Genomic DNA, 22,636 nt, shown 5'->3' with positions numbered 1-22,636 from the left:
AATGGTAAATAGAACCTACTCTGAGGAGAGAATGGTGTTAAGCAGAGTACCACAGAGATCAGTGTTGGGACCGGTTCTGTTCAATCTTTGTGAGCAACATTTCGGAAGGGATAGAAGGTAAAGTTTGTCTATTTGTGGATGATACTAAGATCTGCAACAAAGTGGACATGCCTGAAGGAGTAGAGAGAATGAAAAGAGCTTTAAGAAATCTTGAAGAGTGGTCAAACATCTGGCAGCTGGGATTCAATGCCAAGTTCTGCATCTGGGGTGCAGTAATCCAAAAGAGTTGTATGTGATTGGGGGGGAGATGAAACACTGATGTGCACAGACCAAGAAAGGGGCCTTGGTGTGATAGTGTCTGGGGATCTGAAGATGGCGAAGCAATGTGACAAGGCAACAGCTAAAGCCAGAAGAATGCTGGGCTGCATAAAGAGAGGAATAACAGTAAGAAAAGGGAGGTGATGATGCCGTGGTACCGGTCCACCCAAGAAAATGCTGGCTTGGGTTTATATAGCATGGGAGCACACCATTTCCAGTCTCCACATGGGGTGGGGAGCTATGAAACCACACTATTTTTGCTTAACACTGTTTTCTCTGTATTTTAGCTCAAAATAAATACTTCTCGAAGGGATCTCCACATATGTAGCTCGTCCTCAGCTACCAATGAAAAGGTCAGAGCAGAATGCACAATAAATACAAATTTAAGGCATTTAAATTTGAGAATTACCAATTTTCCTAAAATTTTGGATGAATTGCCGTTTGTTACCCTCAAGAGATGTTTCCATGAAATTTTGAAAATTCCACCTGACAAAATTCCTGTGCTTAATAAATACTTGTCTCTTCCTTATAAGCAAAATCCTAATGAGATGCTTCCTTCTCAGAATGAAGTGGAATTTTCTGCTTTTTTGGAAAGTTAATTTGTGGAAGTGACTGAGTGGGCTACATTACCGGTCTCCTTTTTCTCAGAACTGGACTTAAGTTGAAAGTCTTATTTTAAGAATTTCAATGTTTCCTTTCATGGGTGGGGGAGGGGGGGGTGTTCCGTCAGGATTTTTCCCGACCTAGCCAAGGCCTCACAAGAACGGCGTAAAGCTTTTCTGGAGTTACACTCTGAAGCTCAGGCTCTTGGCACGAGCTTTTTGTTGCACTACCCATGCGGATGTATAATCAAGTTGAATGCCAATACATTTCTTTTTTTCAGTCTGGACCAATTGCGGGACTTCCTAAATGCCCAGTCGCTCAATCGGGCATCTCATTCAGATCCTTCCTAAGGGTTATCCAATATGTTTAAAGGGGTTGTTCTTATGCCACCTATAGTTTAAATATGCATAATATTTCCTTTGTTCTCTTTTTTTCTCCATTCCCCTTTTCCTTTTTAGGTTTCAAATTTGAGAGAACCATATTGATATTTTGTTCTCCTATTTTTTCTTTTGTTGCCTATAATAATCCTCTCATATTACTGTGCAAAGTTGTTGTTTTTTTTTTTTTGCTTTGTATAATTGTAAAATTCAATAAACAAAGTTAAAAAAAAATACAAATTTTTTAAATCAAGTGTTATAATATAGAATGATTGAAGGGTTGAAGGAGGCTACTTTTCAGTACTGAAAAACTATTAAAAAAAAAAATCACCGTTTCACACTTGGCTAGTATGGAAATCTATAGAGAATTTCATTTTGATTTTAAAAGATGTTTACGGCTACGCTCACTCTGGAACTGCTTCAAATGTTCTCGCAAATTTTGATTGTAAGAAAAAAATGTTCAGAGGAATCAGATACAAAGTTCAGACTTAAAAAAAAGAAAAGGGAAAGACTTGGGTAGTATCCTGTGGGAGGGCTGAGAGATGGCGCATGTGTGTGTGTGTGTGTGTGTGTGTGTGTGTGTGTGTGTGTGTATAGTAATTTCTCTGCTCTCTAAACTCTGAAGCATAGCTAAGCCCTCAGAGGAGCTCCCGACAGAGACGTGCAGTGCTTTCACTGTTAGACTGGAACGGAAACCAACGCAGGCCACAAAGGTGCCTCAGGACCCTGAGAAGGTCAGGAACAAGCAGCCGGCATTCCTCACAAGGATTTTTGTATTGCAATTGGAATTAGGCGGGCACTGAATGCGGAATTTCACCTGTGTGGCTGAAGTACACAAGATAGTTTTCAATTAGGATACTGGAGCCTTTGTTTCTGCTTTTGCATTGTTTTGAGAGTCTTTTTTTTTTTTTTTTTAGACCTTGAGATTTGTGCAAAAGGCTTTGGAGGTTATAAAGCAGGTGCTGTCAGACACCCAGGTAATTAAGCAAGGAAGCAAAAGGTGTTTGCTTGTAACTCATGGGCAGAGATGCTCTCTGCCATCATGCTGGGGAATTTAAACTGTGTGTGGTAAGGGGAGACAACCCCTTCCCCTTGTCGAAAACCCATCACTTGGAACCAAAAGCGAGTGCATCTGTCTGAGGGCAATTACTCTGACTACAGAGCCATGGAGGGGCTGGAAGTTTCCACCCTCTATAAAGTCCAACATATGTTTCTTTCAGCCATGTGACCTGTGAATCTCCAGCAGATTTCTCCTCATATAGAATCTTCCGAAGTTTGGTTATCACTTTTGAAAATTCTTTAAGCAGCTCCCTCGCACGGTCCCTAGGACACCTGTGAGAAGCCATGCTCATAACAGGACTGCAGTTGACTTTGTACAGAATAGGACCTGGACGGTTCATGCAATACACGGTGTCACTTGTGATACCATGGCTAATATAGAGCAATCAGGTCCAGCTGAAGGTAAGCTAAGTTTCTGGCTCAATTTTTAAATGGCTGCATTCAGAGATTCATGAGAACTGCGAGTGAACTGCTAAAAGAATTAAAAAGTAATAACAGGGTGAATATTAGTATAATTGCCATGTGTAATTTTGTATTACAGAAGGTACGGCCTCCGGGTAGAAAAATCTGAAGCCTGGTAATTCTTTTGCATGTAACTGGAAATATGTTAGGAATAGCTATAGTCTGAATTATGGGTAAACTAGTTTCACAATAATCACAATTGTACCCCAGCAATGGCCTGGCCTGCTCCAGTAGAGTACCGTACAGCATCACTGCTGCAAACTGCATGGATACAGCAGGGAAATGTAAAAATGGTGACCGGAATCGGGCCTAGGCCAGCACCCAGATTCAGCTCTCAAATCCCAGTGCTTGCAGGACTGGTCTTGAGATCTCCGGTCACGGTTTTCAGAGTAACCAAAATAGCCTGGTTTTTAGGACAAATGCGTGCAGATATACAGCTGCTGAATATTTATTGTGGATAACTCGAAGATCCAGCTCTGGCTGAGGTATAAGTCTTGGGAACCACTTTCCTGCAGGGTGTTGATATGTAGCACCTCGATTCCTTGCCTTGTTTTAACGTAAAGCACAAAGTTCCTCCCTGCATATACTCCTTCACCAGGATCTCATAAAACTTCTTTTCTTTTGGCCATGTTTGGCTATTTCTGGCTAAGATCATATGGTGAATAGTTCTGATTATGGATATCGTTTCCAGTGTCCTGACTCATCAGTGAACTGAGATGCCCCCAAAGGCTACCCTGATATGCAAAGACTCATTTAAGTTACATTAGATTAGACTCTGATTTGAATAACTAATAATCTCCTTCTAAGAACTAAAATGTTTATATCAATCAGCCATCTAGTCTGTTTTATTCTTTCAGAAGAGAGTGGGCCATTTTGTAGAAAACAGTGCTAGAAACCTCAGTATCGGACTAAATATTAAATGCATTTTGTCATTTGCAGTATTTTAAGAAATACTAATTATTTTTTTAAATTGTAGCAGCAAGAGATTAAAGCCAGAGTTTGCTTCCTACTATTTCTAGCCATCTCTCCTCTGCAGTGTTAAAGGATTATTTTTTTTTTGGGAGTGGGGGAGGGGGGAGGTAAAGATTCCTATATTGAGCTAATTATGTGGCATTGCCAATTTCTTCTCGTCTTTGTTTATTGTCATATGAAAAGTAGCATTCACCTCCAATCCAGAGAGTAGATCCAATATATGTGTTCCTAAATATGCTTACTAGTCATAACTCCAGAGGGTGTGGTCAGCGACATACCGCCGGGAGTGACTGGTCATGAAACCAGAGGGATGCCAGCCAGAGACTGCCGAGCGTATCATGAATCCAAATAGGAATAAAGAGATTCTGTTGGGTATGATTAGTGCCGTAATCCAGTTTTGAAGGATATAGTTAAAAAGTACCTACACTGCATTCAGAAAATGGTTGAATTGCCTCAAGCTGGAAACTTGTGATCAGTAGCAATAATTGTCAAGGCTTCAGTCTTACTTACTGCAGTAGCTGGGGCCAAAGCCACGATGACTGGTGCTGCTGCTCATACTAATCCTACAGTTTTCTGTACAAGAGCACACAGAATGTCATTCAGCCTCCGGCTGCCTTTTGGTGGTTTTGGTACGGCTGACTTCCTGTCTGCCCTTTGTTTCCCATTGCTCACTCTCTATGATGAGACCCCCCCCCCCCCACCTCCTCTCCCTCCTCCCAGCTCTGTGTCTTTGTGTATAGCTTAAGTTCTTTTTTTTATTTTGGAAGCTTCCAAATGCACGGCCATTTCTCATTGCCTGCTGGTGAGCTTCTCACTCTTCAAGTCCTCATCCTGCTAAATTCACGGTCAAGCTTCGCCAGAGGCGAGTGCCTGCAGTCAAAAGCCCCGCACCCTTCCTCCTCCTCCTCCATAAATTCTGAACTCTGTGCTCCCTCTGGTTCCCCGCCAAACTGTAGAGCTCCCAGTTCCAGCCCCTGGAGAACCCTTGTCCCTGTTACTCTGGATACCAGCCACTTACATTTTGAGCATCTTCAATCAGGCAAATCTTAATATCTCCCTGAGTAATGGTTCAGAACTAATGTTAGAAGTTTTAACTACTCAGGGATTTTATTGCAAAGATGAGCAGAACAGAGTTTTCCCCCAGTCCATGGAAAAGCCATATCAAATGGTTGTCTTACTCTCTAAAGCCATTAAGAATGTTATACTGTAAATTAGGTCTCATATAGTTGCTTCAAAGCCATTACATGCTAGGACCTTATTTATTTTATTTAAAAGTATTTGTTACTTGTGCCTCCTAAAAGTTAAAGGTGGGATACAATGAAACATACATAATCATTAAAACAACATAACATAAAACAACAGAAAATAGACTATCTATGGGTAGCAAATAGTCATATAAACATAAACATTTTTGAAGCATTGGGTTGAGGGAGAAAATGCATTACAGTAAATAGTATGCATCGCTTAAAAGGGAGGCACAGAGGCTGCTCATATAAGTATATTGTTAGGAGAAGCACGTCCATGGAGGTTAGTTTTCAGGAGAAGCAAACTGAAATAGATGAGTTTTTAATAACTGCTTAAAAAAGCTTGGGGTCTTTGGTCAGACGCGTGCTGCTCGCCGGGGAATTCCAAAGGGTAGGGCTGTTAATGGAGAAGGAATGTTCCCTAGTTTCGGTGAGGCGCCTGCGACTTTTGGAGAGGAGATATCTAACAGGCACAGGCCTGCAGAACGCAGGGCATGTGAAGGAACCTGGATTCTGAGGGTAGAAGTGATGCAGGGAGAAGGTTGTGGATAATTACACAGTTTTATACTGTATGCGAAAAGAACATGAATAATATGGCCTCGTATTTGCGATCCAGTAAGTAAATGGGCAGCAGAATTTTATGTAGTTTATAAAGGTCATATAGAGGAGTGAGGTAGACCCGACTATAGAGAGTTACAGAAATCAAGACCTGAAAGTATAAGAGCTTGGCCGGTTCCAGAAGGGGTTTGATGTGGTGAAGTAGCTTTAACTTTAAAAGGATGTTTGGACGACTGACTGTATGTGTGGTTTCATTGTTAATTTTGGATCATGGAAAATGCCAAGATTACAAGTTTTCTGTGACCCCCCCCCCCCCCCTCCCCTTGTCTCCTGATTTGTCTCATGTGTTGTGTAAGAAGCAGGTGAGACTCCCTAGGTCCCCCTTCTCTTGATAAGACTCTCTGTTATCCTGTAACTTTCTGATACACAGAGCTGCTACATCTCACCTTCGCAGTTCCATTAAAACTTAAGTGTAGATCCTGCTGTAACGTTTTGCTATTACTACTGCTATTAAACATGCATATAGTCTTACAAGATGTGCACAGCACTGTACAGATAGGGGACAGTCCCTCCCTGCTCTGTGGCGCTTATGAGCTAATTGACAGAAGAAAAATATGGCCAAATGGATATCGAGAACAGGTTACATTAGTGTAGGAATCACCTAGTGGTTAGAACATCAGACTGAGAGCCAAGGAAGCCAGAGTTCGAATCCTGCTTCTCACACTGATTCTCCTTGTGACTTTGGGCAAGCCACTTCTCTCTCCATTGCCTTGGCTCCAAAATTTAGATTGTAAGCCCTCTTAGGCCGGGAACTACCTGAATTGTAACTTGCCTTGGATTTGGAAAGGGTCATTAATGAAATCCAATCTTTGCTTTCAAGTCTGAGGAAGACAGTGGGAGGGGGAGGGGATGCAGGAAGGGGGCCGTTCGCTTCTGCTAGTTGAGGTGCGTTGCCTTTGTACATGGTCCCTGGAGTTGGAGTGTGGTGAGGATGTTCAGCAGTGTTTCTCTCACTCTCCTCTTCCTCCTCTTCACCCTTTCACGAATGGAATAGGTCACAGAGGAATGTGGAATGGAATTTGGATAGAGCGTTAATTAGAGGAAACATAGGTTGGAGGGGATGACTGCTACCAATAATACTACCACATTACTGTAGTTTTCAGCGGAGACACACGTAGGAGGCCACTATACATTTATTTTATTTATTTATTTACTAGCTTTTATATACCGACGTATGTTGGGAACATCTCATCGGTTTACAAAGAACAACATTAGCAACAGGCTTTACATTTTAATGCCTGCAAATGCCTGGAGCTCACAAAGATAGCACCTGTCTTTCATTTACTTATTTATACACTTTTGATATTTCTCCTTTTTCCATAAGGTAGGCCTAAGGCAAATTATATAAAATAAAAAAGCATTGAGTATATACGTAATGGATACATACAGATATGATATGGAAATATGAGGTGGCTTGCAAGTAAATAGATAAGAAGTGGAGGTACATTTGGTAGGAGTAAGGAGGTTAGTACAAAGGGTACAGGATTACATTTAAAACTGCAGTTCTAATTTTTAAAGCATTGCATATGAATGGTCCAAGTTATCGGACAAGCCTATTGCAATCTTATGCTCCCGACTGATTGTTGCCTCCTTCGGATCAGAACTTATTACTTTACTAGTTCCTTCCATTACGAGCGCCCAAAGGCACAAGAGGATGAGTCTTTGTTGGGGAAGGCCTGGCTAAATAGCCAAGGCCTGACTTTTTTCCAGAAGGTGAGGAAACAGGTTTTTAAGCAAAGCACTAGAGGCATCTTCTTCCAATTTTTTATGGGCAGAGCTCCTGAATGCGTAAAGCCTCGTGTATGTTAGTCTGGCTGAAGCCACTGGAGAAGAGAAGGAGGAGGAAAATAGAAGGGCTTGTTGGGAGAATCAAAGTTCCCTCACAGCAGCGTAGGAGAGGAGAAGTTGGGGCCAGTTGATTCATACATTTAAAGACAAGACAACCGGGAGTCAGTGTAGGTGATGCTAAATTGGTGTACCATGGTCAGTAGATTTGGCCCCTACCAAAAGCCTACCTCTCATGCTCTGCAAAAATTGGAAGAGTTTGAGATTGTATTGAGTGATGTCACAAACTGCACGTAATATGGTATTGACAACACTAGTATGAGAAGCTTCAGTGTCTCATCCATGGCTGTTGTGACCCTACCTGAGTCTCTCAAATGTTTACACTGACAGCTCTGATAAAGTCTTCTTGTCTTTCTTACATAGCAGTTTTGTGATTGTGGAAAAAGTGTTCACTTTAAATAAAGACTGAGAAGAGAACACCATCAAATGCATTTCATTTCTGGCTGAAGCTAGATTCAAATCCAAGCCCGTTGAAGATGAGAGAAAAGGATGTTGAACACTATGTCCACATCTAGTGACGTGCTACCAACCTTTAATCACACTGTCGGTGAGACTCTCTTTTTTGTTATAAATAAATTAAAGAGGAGATCGTAGGAGCCCCTCCATCACATCACTGCCCACATTGTGTTCCTGTGGTTCTGTTCCCCAATCTCTCAGAGCAGGTGCTGGAGAAAATGGAGCCCCAGGCATGAATTGTTTTCAGCGTTACGCTTCCTTTTGGGTTTGTGTGCTTACAGACTTGTTCAAAAGGTGCCCTCCCCCTCCCCCTGGCTTGGTTCCTTCTGGCCCACCCCTTGTGACAGTCCTGGTGCCCCTTACAGCCTAGCACCCCAAGGCAGCTGTCTGCACTACCGGGTGAGGAATCCAGGCCTGATCAGACACCTTGGAGATGTTCCTTATGGCAGATTTACATTCAGAGCTGCAACCATCCCTAGCTGACTGAACACGGGGAGAGAGCATGAGGGTGACTTGGGAGCACGGCAGTAAGTTGGCAACTGAATTGTATCCTGATTATAGAGGAAAAAATGCCTGAAAAGGGGGTATTAATAATTCCAACCACTTTTAACTTTAAACATTTCTTGGAATTATTGGAATCCTAAAATTGTAAGTCTACCAGATATCTATTGGTGTTCTGTTAAGTCTTGATTTGTGTCTGTTGTGTAAAGGTTTCATAATATTATGCCTATAGTTCACAAGTGGTGAACCTCTGGGTTAGTTATGGAAACCCTTATCCTGAAAAGTGACCACCAAGAACAAAACATTGCATTGTGTTATGTACTTTGTTTATACTGTGGATGAATGAGGGCAGATTTTTTTTTTTTAAATTAGATTAACTCCTACTGGAACCTGTAATGAATTGGGTGCCTTTACTATGGACCAGTGATTGGTCACAGACTCCCTTGCATCTGTGCATTCCAGTTCCAGAGTAATGCTTGCAAGCATGCTTGTGATTGTTCCTGGAAGTTTAGTTAATGATTCTTCTCGTAAAGGGTTTGATTCGCTGAATTTCTTTTGTCCCGTAGACACACAATGAGAGAAAAGCTTTAACCAATCAGGCCCAAAGTCTTGTATGGGGATCATTATGGAGGACACATGGAGAGGGCAATTCCCATGGGTTAAATGGCTTGGATGAATGTTGTGTGTCCCCCAAATTAAAAGCATGTGGGGGCTTCCACAAGGCATGTACCTTTAGCCAAGCCAGAGGTACGGCATTCCTGGGGGGGGCAGGGCCAGAGGGCATGAGTGCATGTACATTTGATTTTCAAATCTGGTATGCATTGTGCTGGGCAACAAATCTGCCCACATAAAATGCAGGTGCAAAGTCCCTGGGATACTTTTTTTTTTGTTTTTTTGTTATCCATGGCTCTTGTAGGTAGTTCTCAAAGGGAAACCAGCCAGTAAGCTTCCCTTTGAAAATCGGTCACAAGGTACATGGGCAAAAAATACAAATGGACTCCTCAGCTATGTTGGCTGTTAAAAAAAAAAATTGCTCCCCTAGAGGTAGATTTTCAAAGGGTTAAGCATGTAACACCCGAAAACCTACCCCAAACCCCCCCCTCCCTGCTCACGCAGAGCCTATCTTGCATTGGCTCAGCGGCGCGCGCAAGCCCCGGGACGCGCGCAAGTCCCGGGGCTTTCCTGGGGTGTGTGTCAGGGGCATGTCGCGGCGGTGCATCATCCGGGGGCGTTCCGGGGGCATGGCCATGGGCGTGGTTCTGGCCCGGGGGCATTCTGGGGGCATGGCCGTGGCCTCCGGACCAGCCCCCGGACCAGAACCTAGCACGCTGGCAGCCAGCCCGTGCGCGAGAGTTACGCCTGCCTCGAGCAGGCGTAGCTTTGGGAATAAAGGTAGGGGGATGTAGACAGGGCTGGGGGGTGGGTTAGGTAGGGGAAGGGAGGGGAAGGTGGGGGGAGGTGGAGGGAACGGGCAACACGCGCATGCAAGGTGCACAAATGTGCACCCCTTTGCGTGCGCCGACCCCGGATTTTATAAGATACACGCGGCTACGCGCATATCTTATAAAATCCGGTGTACTTTTATTTGTGCCTGGTGCGCGAACAAAAGTATGCGCTCGCGCTTTTTTTATAAAATGTACCCCAGAGTGTATAGCAGAAATATTTTTATTCTCCAGCTAGACATCAGAGCTATCAGTTTCAGCAACAGAGTTAGCATTAGTGGTAAATCTGAGACTGAGATCACATTTAACATGCCCTGGTTTACAAGCGAGGTTCATTCTTGTTATGGCATGGACAGAGCCAATACATTTGGAGACATTACTCCCCAATAGAACCCTCTTGTTACTTGTAGACAAAACTTGAAAATTCTTTGCTATGCCAAACACATGCTGAACTGAATCGTCTTCTCTAAAACGTTATTAAATATCCGCTTACTATTTTTTCTTTAACTTTTATAGATCACCTTTATAGGTTTGTAAGTAAGAAATGGGGTTGGAGTTGGCAAGGAATATTCTCTGGAGAACTCATGCAACCTACTCTACTGCAAAACTCAGGTAAATCTTCCATGCACTGAACACAAAGATGTGCCCTGCTCACGGCTGATCGCATCTATGGTCCAGTCCTACCTCTCTTCTTGGAAACTGGTTACAACTCTTTATTTTCTTCATTAGGCTGAGACGTTAAACTACTGCAGGTGTCTGATCATCTGTCCATGTACTGTTAATAGAAGGAGGGCCTACATGCTCATCCAACCGACGCAGCATGCAAGAACTGTCCAAGGGAAGGGAATGGACCTGGTGAGAGAAGAATTAGATCTCCCTTCAGGAGCTGCATGCTAAGAAGGATCCAAATATTGACAGAGCTGGCATGGAGCGGGCTGCCCAATCCAGTGTTAGAATCTTCCATGGCATTCTCTTCTCCGTGTTGCTGGCGGCAAGACCACTGAGTACAGAAAAACTCTTTCACAACCGAGATCATTCCGATGTTGAGCAGTTGCTCCTGCAACACGCTGAAGCCACCCTCACCCTGGAAGCTGCACAGGTAGGATAACAAGAGATGGATGGAAACTTCTGAGCTTTCCTGACCCTGTAAGCAAATATCCTTCAATTCAGTAATGAAAACATAAGATAGGCCATGCTGGATCAGATCAAAGGTTCATTCAGGGCTGGCGCATCCATTAGGCGAACTTAGGTGGTCGCCTATGGCGCTGACCGGTAAGGGATGCCAAAGAGCGGCCATGTGGTGCCGTGAGTGGAGTCTATCCTGCTCACAGCAAAGAGCAATAGAGATTCGTTGAGCCATGAGCAGCGCCCAACCTGCTCATGGCTCTGAGAAGCACACAGTTGGCGGCATGAATGAGGTAGGAGTTGGAGCAAGAGGGGGGGGGGGGGGGTGGGGGCAGGGCAAAGCAGAAGGATCACCAAGGGCGCCTAATACCCTTGCACCGGCCCTGGATCCATTGAGCTCAAAATCCTGTCTCTGATAGTGGCCAAATCTTTGGGTCACAAATAACCAGCAGATCCCGAGCAGTAGACCCATTCCTTGTTCCTCATTGCCAGAGATAAGCGGTAGCTTTTGCAAGTCTATCTGCCTAATAATGGTGTATGGATTTTCCTCCTGAAACTTGTTTAATCCCCTTTTAAATTTAGCTGTGCCAGATGCCTTGACCACATCTTCCAGCGATAAGTTCCACAGCCTGATTGTGTGTTTCTGATTTGTTTTAATACTGCTACATGTTACTTTTATGGAGTGACTTCTAGTCTTAGCAGTATTCAAAAGAGTAAATAACCATCCCCTATTTACCTGTCCCACCCCATTCATGATTTTGCAAACCTCTTTCAGTCTCTTCTCCAGGCTGAAGAGCACTAAACCGTTTAAGCTTTTTTCATAAGGAAGACATTTAATCCCCTTCTCTGCACCATTTCTAGTTGCAACTGAATCTTTTTTTTTGAAATGGGGAGTACAAAACTGCTCAAAATTCTGAAAGTGTGGATCAATGCAGAGGCACTATGATATTCTCAGTTTTATTTTTCTGGTAATAAACAGAAGAGGAAAGCAGGGATAATTCTCCAAAAATGACAAGCTCATCACCCCATTTCATTACTAAATGATCATAACCAGCCTGAAATTTGGCCCCTTTATGTAGCTGTTGTGGGTAGATCAGGAACTCTTGACCAGGGCTGGAGTTAGAAACACTGGGGCCCAGTGGACCCAGCCGGTACCAAGAACCCTGCCTCAATGGCATCATTTAGCTTTGCAAAATGGGGCCTCTTGTGATACCGGGGCCAGGAAAATTGCCCCCTCCCCCCCCTTTTGACAGTGACTATTATTTTTGTAAACAAGAAAACCTCTAGTGAGCCACAGGACACATCAACTTCAGTGTCAATTTAACACCCAAAACAAAAGTTTCCCAAAGTTTTACATGCTATATTAGTGTTTTACTTATCCTGTCAGTAGTTATTTTTATCTGTTTTTATTCTCTTTCCCCAATAGCTATACTTAGTTAAATATGGCTGGATAGAACCTGTGAACTGGGAAGAAAAGGCATTTAGAGATGTCCCAATGCCAACAGACACAGATAAAGCTCCTAACGATGTTTCACAACTGATTTTTGAAGGAGATTTGTCTAAGAGACATGAAACAGATATACCCACAAGTTTAAGAACCAGTCCTGATTTTACTGGATCACTGAAACATTTTCAGGAAGCTAATGGGCTACAGGTCACCGGTATCTTAGATGAACCAACCAAAATGGCTATGAACAAGCCCAGGTGTGGTGTTCCTGACCTCGAAGCTGAATCTAATGACACCATTACAAATGAAACACTGAGCAATAACGACCTGGTCAGCACCAATGGCGACAACCGTTCTGCTCCCGGCCATACAAACTCTAGCAAGAAAAGCTTCCTCTATCGACTAATAGCACACACAAGAAGGAAGAGGCACGGTGAAGATGTCCTAGGAGTGAGCAGTTCTCTGGGCTTTTCCAAGAGCACACTGAAGTGGAGGCTGATTGGAGAAGGCTACAGCATGCAGCTCAGTGTGGATCAGCAGAAGAGCATTCTGAGCCTGGCCTTCCGCATGTGGAGTGAGGTCATTCCCGTCCAGTTTGAGGAGGACAGGACATCTCATGACACAGACATAAATGTTGGATTTGGCACAGGTACATGCTGTGGACTGTATTCGTCCTGCTACTAGCACAAACTAGAGAGAGAGAGAGAAATAACAATCACAGGGAGCTCTCACAGAATTGTGGATTAGAAAACCACCTTTGCAGAGCGCCAGTATGTTTACTAATGGAGAAATGTTTTCTAAGAACATTCTGCATATAAAAAACTTTAATCTGTTTAAAAAACAAACTATTTTTCATGAAAAGAATGGTGTCCCATACCTATGGTATAACTGTAAGTTAAGTTTAAGATGCACCCAGTTTGAATGTTATGTTCTAGATGCCTTTTAATGTTATGCGGAAAGTTTACTTTGCATTTGGCCTTAATTGCACTATTAGTGTTGGACAAGTTTTCTTTCTGATGTGCCCTCAGCTACTTGAACTGTACCTGTTGTTGCCATTAGCTTGCAGCTAAACAAACAGAAAAATAAAAAAAAACTCCCCTAGGCATAAAACCTTATCTGAATTAGTTGCTGTAATGAGAAGCGTCTGCTTCCAGTGCTGAGCTCCCGCAGCTTGTAATGTAAATATACAAAGGGGTCAATTTTCCAAAAATGCTCCTTACCTCCATTATAGGTTGCTAAATTTAGAAAGATTTTCAGTCAGACTTAGGGATCTAAATTTATGCCTGCAGTTCCTTTGTCTAGGTTCAGGATCCTAAGGGCTTCGTTTACTAAGCATAGAGTGGGACAAAAGCCTTAGTAAATCAAGCCCTAAGTTAGGTGCCTAGTGATGAAAATCAGTATGAACTAAGTGCCTACATTCATTCCCATGGATATCCACTATTTAGAGTCCTAAATTTGGGATTCCAGAGAAATTAGCTCCTGAATTTAGGTGCCCAGCCTTAGTCAATTTTCAAAGAGGCTGATTTGAGGGCCTCACTCCCAAACAGTTGGGCATCTAAACCCTCTGAAACTTGACCTCAGTGTATTTAACTTAAGGATGAAGGGGGAGGCAAAGCCTGAGTGTCTTCTTCATTGGATTTGGGTTTCTCTTTCAGGACAGCACCTGGGTTGCTCACAGGCATTCGATGGTGCAGGGCAGCAGTTTGCACATGCCTGGTACTTAGGCGACATCCATTTTGATGATGATGAACATTTTGTTGGGCCATCCAGTGAGCAGGGCATCAGCCTCCTAAAGGTCCTTTCTCTTTACATAAGTATCTAGTTAGCTAACTGATAATGTAGGAATCGGCTCCTGCACTTACTTTATTCCCATATTGCAAACGTTGTTTGTCCCCTGACATCTATTCTCTTAAAATGCAATGGAGTTCAGTACCTTTTCAGCATTAATTTGCGCCACTCTGACGTCCTCCCTCTCCATCTTTTCCCCTCCCTTTCTGTTTCTGCTTCCCTCTCTCCCCTCCCTTTTTTCTGTTTTACTTTCCTGTCTCAGTGACTGTGGTATTCACTTTTCCTCCAGCCAGCTGCAAACGGGTCGGGTTTTCAGGATACCCCTAATGAATATGCATGAGGTAGAATTGCATGCCCACTCCCTCAATTGTTTGCAGATCTGTCTCATGCATATTCAGAAGGAAGATCCTGAAAACCTGACCTGTTTGCGGCTCTTGAGGGCTGGAATCAAATGTCACTGGACTAAAGCTTATTTTATTGTAACAGTAACAGCAATGACTGCAGAAAAAGACCAAATAGACCATCCAGTCTGCCCAGCAAGTTTCTTACGGTAATAACTGCTGCTTTGTGCTGGTTACCCCATGTTTCTCTTAAGGGTAAGTAACTGCTGCTCTGTGCAGGTTACCCTCAAGCATTATGTTAAGGATAGTAATATTTACAATCAAAACCAAGTAATTGTCCAACCTATAACAACATTACTGCTAGCAATATTTTTATGGGTTAAGCAGCCTTCTTGATAATTCAGAAAGCTTTGCTTTTGGACTTGGCCATAGAAACCGTCCTGTGCTTTTTCCCTAATGTCTGTGTATCAGCAGGGCTGGCCCTAGGCGAACCTTCTGCCTTGTGCCCACCCTTTCCTCGTCGAGCCGGTAGTCGGGTCGGGTGAGGACAGACGGGTCGCTTGTCAGTCGGCAGGAAGAGAGAAGAGACAGCCGCTGCCGCCGCAGCGGTAGTGGCAGCTCAGCAGCTGCCGGCAGGATATTTCACCGACCATTGATGAGCAACTCGTCCGTCCTCACCCACCCAGCTTGACTTGAGCCGGTAGGGGGTGGCGCGACGGGCGAGCTGCTCATCGGTGAAATATCCTGCCGGCAGCTGCTGAGCTGCCACTACCGCTGCGGCGGCAGCGGCTGTCACTTCTCTCTTGCTGCCGCAGCTGCTGCCCCTGGATCCCTGGTTCACCTAGTGCTTCCGCCGGCCCTGTGTATCAGTACCCAGGACCATAAAATTCGGGGCACAGCGATGGCATTGGCCGAATCCAATTCCCATTTTACCCACCACTGAAGTGGAGAACAATGTTGCAGTTGCATCAAAAGCATGAAAGCTAATTGGTTAAAGGTAATAATCCCCATGTCTTCTGTTAAGTCATTGTCCAAAATATCTGGCCTCCCATGCTCATTGAATTTTGGGTTTTAATTAAATTCACTTAATGCCTTTTTTGAAGCCCAGTTCAGCCATACCAATGCTGTTAGGTTAGCATCATAACTTCTGTTCTATGCAAGTTATCCTAAAGCCTTCTTGGAAACATAGGATGTTAGGTTCATAACTGCCACTCCGTGCAAATGACTCAATATTCACTGTAAACGTGCACCTCAACATCACACATAAAGACTTATTCTTTTCCACACCTACCCAGCTGGATTCTGCCCTAAGGTAGCAGCCTTTGCCTCAGTATGAGCATCATGGCAGATCCAGGAAACCTGGCCACCACAGACATCACGAGGTCATCTGTGTGCAGTGCAAATGAGCAGCATGGGCTATCTATGTCTACTGCTAGGTAATGCTATAAGTAGTCAGTATGAATATGTCTTCCTTGCTATTGCATCAGTGCAATATACCAGTACTGGCATGGGATAAACACATAGGATCTCTGAGGGAGTGGTAAGGATCATAAAGCTGAGTAGTTGATGGCATCCACTCAAGCCTTGGTTGACAGCCCATCAGACATGTGTTGATCGATAACGTGCTTAGATAGCTCATTGCATATACTTTATAAGGCTATAGTTTTAGTTTGAGGTTTTTGCAGATGTCCACATGCCCATAAGACATAGCTTTGTTATAGTGGAGTGTGCTGAACAGTTAAAAAAAAGTTCCTTGAATTTTGATGAAATCAAACAATCCCCTCCCTACAGGACATTATCTCATATATATTTTTATGTAGACTAGGCCTTTTCCCCTAAGCTGATCTTCATTTGCTTTCAGCCAGTGTATTGGCAGACTTATCAGTAGTTACATTACAGTAATGACTGGTGCACATAATATGAATGGTAGGGCCATGAGTTGGGCTAGACTTGGTGAGCATCGTGATAGGCTAGAAAGTTTCGTAAAGATACTGATATGATGTATTCAGCCTATTTGTAAATGCTAGCTCCCGTCATGAGGTAGCAGCCAACAGTATTCTAGCAGAGAGCAATTACCCATCTCTATATAAATAACACGTACAGAACTTAGTTCTTGAATAAAATCTATATTGTCATACCTTTTTGCCTTTCCTCACTCACCCTGCACAACACAGCAGAATGAAAGTATGAATTGGTAAGTCCAGTCTAGTTCCCAGTGGATCTGGTATGTATCAACATTATAACTGGCATCCTTTTTGGCATTTTCAACAGGGTAGTGAAGGTATAGTTTTGTAAACTGACAATATATGCCATCTCCTTTTTAGAAGGACTGTATCTGTCAGCAATAGGATATTTCAGAGGAATAGGGAGGGGATAGAACATCTGCAGACTGTTATACCTGTTGCATGGATAATTTAAGTGTTATTAGTGTGATACTTAAATCAGCATGTCACACACAAAATTATCAAGAATGAACAAAAACTGAAAATGTGGGAGCATTACTAATGATTGATACAGAAAATGATGTTGATTTTGCTCTTTTGTAGGTTGCTGTTCATGAGGTTGGCCATGCTCTTGGTCTGTCCCACATTAACCGCCCAGGCTCTGTGATGCAACCAAATTATGTTCCAGAAGATAGTCAATTTGAGCTGAACTGGGAGGACAGAAAAGCAATTCAGCAAAGATATGGTGAGTGAAACATAGAAATGATGGCAGAAAAGGACCAAATGGTCCATCCAGTCTGCCCAACAAGCTTATGGTAGTATCTGCTGCACCGTGCGGGTTACCCCAATGCTTATCCCAGACTGTAAAATTCAGGACCCTCATTGGTTGCTGTCTGAAACTAATTCTCCTTTACTCCTTGCCGTTGAAGCAGAGAGCAATGTTGGAGTTGCATCAAAAGAATCAGGCTTCTTGTTTAAGAGTAGTAACAGCCACATCAGCAAATTACTCCCCATGCTTATTTGTTCCCCAGTCCATAAAAGATGGTGCCCTCATTGGTTCAATGGCCCCCTGCCATTGAAGGAGAAAGCAATGTTGGAGTTGCATCAACAGTGATTACAACAAGAAATATTCAGTGTCATGTTAAGGTACAATCTCCCTTGAGTGAGATTCAATATACACAAACCCTTTGTGATATATAACACAAAATTCTACCCAACTAATCACTCACTAGTACATTCATACCATTAGATTCATATACACTTCAACCCTCAAAAAACCTCATTCATTCAATACTCATCCTCATGTGTTGTAACATTGTGCCATCACTATAAGCAAAAACAATGTTGCACTGAAGTATTACAATGTATCATTGCGTCAAACCATCAAAGCAGACATTGTATAAACAATTTAATCTGTCAGCAGATGGCTGTGCAACACTGAGTTATTACAGTGTAACATAGAACCAAAACATAAGAGTAGATATTGTATAGATAACTCAGTCTATCAGAGGGAATGAAATGTAAAACAGAGTAATTGTTGGACTCCACCAATATTGCCCAGCTGCTAAATGACCCAATGGAAGAGTATCATTACTTGATTGCAACTTCAAAATAGACCCAAATTATAGTTCTAAAATGGTCCCAACAAAGTAGAATCCACTCTGTTTCACCTGGTGCAGGTTTCTTCAGGGGATATGTATAATTACCATGGGTTCCAAAAAAATATATGGGAATTGGTGGAGAGTAATGTTCCTCCAGTTTTTTGATTAATCCTGAAACAATAATGATATAACCATGACTACAAAAAACATAAAAATATTGAAATATGTTTTAGTACAAATTAGGAAAGGGTAAGTATCTATATTGTTATGTATATTGATATGGAGCACAATTTGTTATTTAATAATAAATTGAAATTTTAAATTATAAATGTAAATATTTTTTAATTGTTTTGTACCATTGCATCAACAGTATCAAGGCTTATTAGTTAAGGATAGTAACCACTGCACCAGCAAGTTACCCACTTGCACTCTTTGCTTAATTTCCTTTCTCTAACCTTTAGGGATCCACAGTATTTATCCCATGCTCCTTTGAATTCTTTCACTGTTTCTTCTCCACCTCCTCCGGAAGGGCATTCCAGGCATCCACCACCCTCTCCATTAAGAAATATTTCCTGCCTTAAAAATCAAGGTTATAAACATTCACTCGACTTTTACAAACACAGATTACAGAGCAGGGTTACTGGTCCTGGGGTGCCACAAACAGGTCTGGTTTTCAGGATATCCACAATGAATGTGCATGAGGTATATTTGCATGCAGTGCTTCCGTTGTATGCAAATATATCTTATGCATATTCATTGTGTGAATATCCCAAAAACAAGACCTGCTTGTGGCATCCACGAACAGTTACCTACTTCTGTTATAGACTAAAGCTTTAGGAAAACATCAATGTAAAAAATAAAGTATTAAAAATGTTATAGCAAGGAATTTATCTGTAATGCAATATACAAGTTTGATTTATAATTACTTCACAGTTTCAATCTTGTGGCTTCTTTAAACTTCTTCTATGCTTCTTTCAATATCAGGTAACAGAGACAATACGTTCTAGCAAAGGTGAAACATTGCCTTGGAGTCACTGAGGCAACCTAAGACTACTGTCTCTCACCCTTAGGTTCTTGTGAAGGTGTCTTTAACACCATCTTTGATTGGATTCGGAAAGAGAGAACTCAACATGGGGAACTGGTCTATCGGTTCAACACTTATTTCTTCAGGACCAGCTGGTACTGGATGTATGAGAATAAGAGCAACAGGACGCGCTTTGGAGACCCTATCCCCATTAGGGTTGGCTGGAGAGGACTTCCTGACGTGGACATTGATGCTTATGTTCATATATGGACTTGGAGCAGAGATGTTCAATTCTTCTTCAAAGGTAGAGCTTAGAGTAAAAGGAATTTTCCCATTTAAACATACAGAACTCAGTTCAGGTTAAAACGTCTGACTCTCTTCATGTTATGCAGGAGCCCAGGTTTGGCGCTACGACCCAGACAATGACATGACTTTCACGGAAGACTCACAAGGAAACAGTTATCCAAAGCTCATCACCGAGGTATTCCCTGGGGCTCCAAGTCCAATTGACGCAACTTTTTTTGATAAAAAGAAACAGATTATCTATTTCTTTAGAGGAAATAATGTAAGTATATTATTAGTAATAAATAAATGGAGATATAACAAGGCAAAATATATATTAGCAGACTTATGCAGTAGCATATTTTAATTTGGATTTGAAGACAGAGAAAACATGTTATAATGAGTAATCAGTGACATAGTTTGTGGCACACATGTAGCCAAATTATAAATTCTGGAATAATCTCTGAAAACCTGTGTCCATGAATTCTTGAGTAATACATAATTACACTGAATAATTATAATATAAAGGCTGATGTACTAACCCACAGGATTTCCCATGAGTTAGCAGCCTCATTCCTGTGGAAGTTTTCTAACATGCAAATTAGATGCATGAACCTGAGCGCCAGGACTGTTCAAAAATAGAGAACCACACCTCAATGAGGTACCATTACCTTTTCTGCAAAACACAGCATGTGATGTTTTTGCACAGCAGCCTTCACAGAATTACTTTCCACGTTATTGCATTGCATCAGGTCATTAGCTCAGAATCTTTGGGGCAGATGTAATAAGCAGCGGTAATACTGCCGTGGGTTTCAATGCATATTGTGCACGCAGACCCTAGATGGGTACGTAATAAGGGTTTGTGCATGGGGGAAAACACGTGTATAAACCGCTTACCAACCCGCAGCTTGTTTTGCGTGACTGCATGCTAATGGCATGCAAAGGATGAGATTATCTAATCATGGGCAATACAGATCGGGTTAATGCAGGTTTTTATCACCTGGGTCAGGACAGGAGTTAAGTGAAAGTGCCGGTGTGGAGACCGGTTTTTTGTTTCTTTTGTGGGTCAGCCAAGCGGTGGATGGAACTGGTAGAGAGAAGGCAGCTTCTCAATGAGGCAGCATCGGCCATCTGCATTTCACGCTCTCGCCGGCAGTCGGAGTCCGGTCATGAAGGTGTTAGATATTGCTCTACCCATCAACTTCCGGACCACTAATTTATTCTTTTTTTTTTTTTTTTAAAGAAAGGTTTTTGCCCTGAGAATCAATTGTGGGTGTTTATATGCCGATGGGTGTCTACGTGGATGTCTGCGCAATTTACTACATAGGGCCATGAGCACGCATCACTGCGAGCATTACGGTGTGTAAGGCAGTCTGCCTTTGACACTTTATAAATAGGAATTGATTGTTAATACAGATGAACCCATTTCCATTCACTTGCAAACCAAGCTTCCTCTAGTTGCAACATTATACAACGTTGCCCTTGTCAATATCTGTGATCTTGGGAGACCTTGCATTTTTTCTTCTGTGCCTAACAATGTCAGTTGCTCCAGGGTAAGAGTCATTTTTTTTCTTGAAATGCATCATGTGACTCAACCCGCTGAAATGTTTTGGAGTGCTTTGGCTACTCAGAGCACAATCATGGTAGTAATCATTATCAAAGTGCTGAGATGATCCTTGAAAGGAAGATCAATTTGGCTCATGGAGGTCTGTGCATTACTGAGTGCGGTATATATTTATTTGAATTCTAATGTATAAAAAACATTTCTCAGAACATTAAAAATCTTATTGAGCTATCCACATGATATATGTGTCCCCAAAGGTAACTGCCTTCAATCCTGACCTCTGTCAAAAAATGGATGGATTCCCAAAGCACATCATTGATGTATTCCCAGCTGTGGATCCAGGAGATCACCCTATGGGCAATTTAAATGCTGTGTACTTCTCCTACACCCACCAGGCTACCTTCTTCATCAAAGGCAGGTTTTACTGGAAAATGGTGGATGATCGGGACCAACAAGCCAATGCCTCACTGCCCTCTAATGGATTATTGCCAAGACAGAAAATAAACAGTAAGTGGTTTGATATTTGTGATGTCCATCCCTCCACGCTCTTTCTGAACACATAGCAAGGACAAGGACTGCACTGCCTTTAGATGTTAAATAAATACCACCAGGATCGTGTACTCTGCTTGCCCCATCTTGATGCCAATAGAACTGTGGAACTTCCTGTTCTCTTGTTTTACTTCTCCTAGGTTGGTATGACTGCTGGTTACTTAAATGTGATTGGCTGAAGATATTTTATGGACATGAATAGTCCTTAGGACATACACTTTGCTGTAGAAATCGAGGTATTAATTTTTAAAAAGAAAAATGTAAACCATACTTTTCAGATTTTTGACATGGGTCAATAGACATTAATAGCAGTAGTCACCAATGGAAAGTGGATTTGTATGGTTAATAATATGAAAATTAGATTTTTATTCTATTTTTCTATTGAAATTGGTTACTGAAAAGAATATTTTGCTTTCTAAAACTTCCTTGATAAATGACCCTTCATTAGTTGTCAAAGAAAAGGACAAATATAAATGTACTGATGTATTCATGATGATGGTAAAAAATACTATGATTAAAGAAACAACATACTGAAAGAATAAATTGTATCAAGAGAAATGAAGTTATTAAAAAGTTTCAGGGTTATCCATTTTTATTTGGGTATGAGTGCCAATCAAGTAATTAGTAGCTAGAAAGTTCTAATAATGTCAGTATGTTCATGCAGAAATCTTCAGTATGAAACAGCATGGAAGATGGAATTTCCACAGGGAAGCTTAGGGGGTCATTTTCTATCGGTAACGCATGCGATAGCTTGATAGGGGCGGAGTCGGGACCGAAAGAGGAAGAGTCAGGGCTGCATCGGGGCTGACGTGGCGGTAACTTCGCTGGCTGCGATAAGGTAAGACCTGTTATCGCCGCCAGTAGCACGCCCAATAGCGCCACCTTTCACGGTGGCGCTATTGGGTGCGAAAGCCGGCAGCGATAACACCGCTGTGGTGCGATCGCTGCCAGCTTTCGCAGGCCCGTCCCCCGCTTTGCTCCCCGTCACCGTGGAATTCAGTAAGCCGTGCGCCGATAGAAACTCCAGGCCTTAGGGCTGCTAATTTAGAGCCCTTCTTTGGTTTTGTGTCCCATT

General features: G+C 42.4%; 1 protein-coding gene across 8 annotated transcripts; it reads left to right on the top strand.

Moving 5' to 3' along the window:
• The first annotated feature begins 1,901 nt into the window (after positions 1–1,901).
• On the top strand, positions 1,902–22,108 carry LOC115079846 (matrix metalloproteinase-21-like). 8 transcript variants are annotated; one of them, XM_029583777.1, is made up of 11 exons: positions 1,924–2,032; positions 2,216–2,275; positions 7,865–8,045; positions 10,414–10,509; positions 10,627–10,996; positions 12,449–13,118; positions 14,125–14,264; positions 17,145–17,286; positions 19,213–19,470; positions 19,559–19,731; positions 21,270–22,108. In XM_029583777.1, the coding sequence occupies exons 5-11, from the start codon at positions 10,823–10,825 to the stop codon at positions 21,573–21,575; spliced, it is 1,863 nt and encodes a 620-aa protein (XP_029439637.1). In that variant the 5' UTR covers positions 1,924–2,032; positions 2,216–2,275; positions 7,865–8,045; positions 10,414–10,509; positions 10,627–10,822; the 3' UTR covers positions 21,576–22,108. The 8 variants fall into 8 exon arrangements, with proteins under 8 accessions (XP_029439638.1, XP_029439637.1, XP_029439640.1 ...); XM_029583780.1 differs by having other exon boundaries at positions 7,862–8,045; positions 10,683–10,996; XM_029583781.1 differs by having other exon boundaries at positions 7,862–8,045; positions 21,408–22,108.
• Positions 22,109–22,636: the final 528 nt, after the last annotated feature.

This window comes from Rhinatrema bivittatum, chromosome 18, assembly GCF_901001135.1.
Source record: "Rhinatrema bivittatum chromosome 18, aRhiBiv1.1, whole genome shotgun sequence".
NCBI lineage: Eukaryota > Metazoa > Chordata > Amphibia > Gymnophiona > Rhinatrematidae > Rhinatrema > Rhinatrema bivittatum.
The sequence above is the reverse complement of the archived record's forward strand: the minus strand, read 5'-3'. Positions and strand labels throughout refer to the sequence as shown.

Excerpts from the sequence above, each read along its gene's own strand:
- LOC115079846 (XM_029583778.1), top strand. The coding sequence starts at position 10,823 with ATGGAGCGGGCTGCCCAATCCAGTGTTAGAATCTTCCATGGCATTCTC. Across the intron at positions 13,119-14,124 it reads AAATGTTGGATTTGGCACAG|GACAGCACCTGGGTTGCTCA; the intron begins GTACATGCTGTG and ends TTTCTCTTTCAG. Across the intron at positions 14,265-17,144 it reads AGGGCATCAGCCTCCTAAAG|GTTGCTGTTCATGAGGTTGG; the intron begins GTCCTTTCTCTT and ends GCTCTTTTGTAG.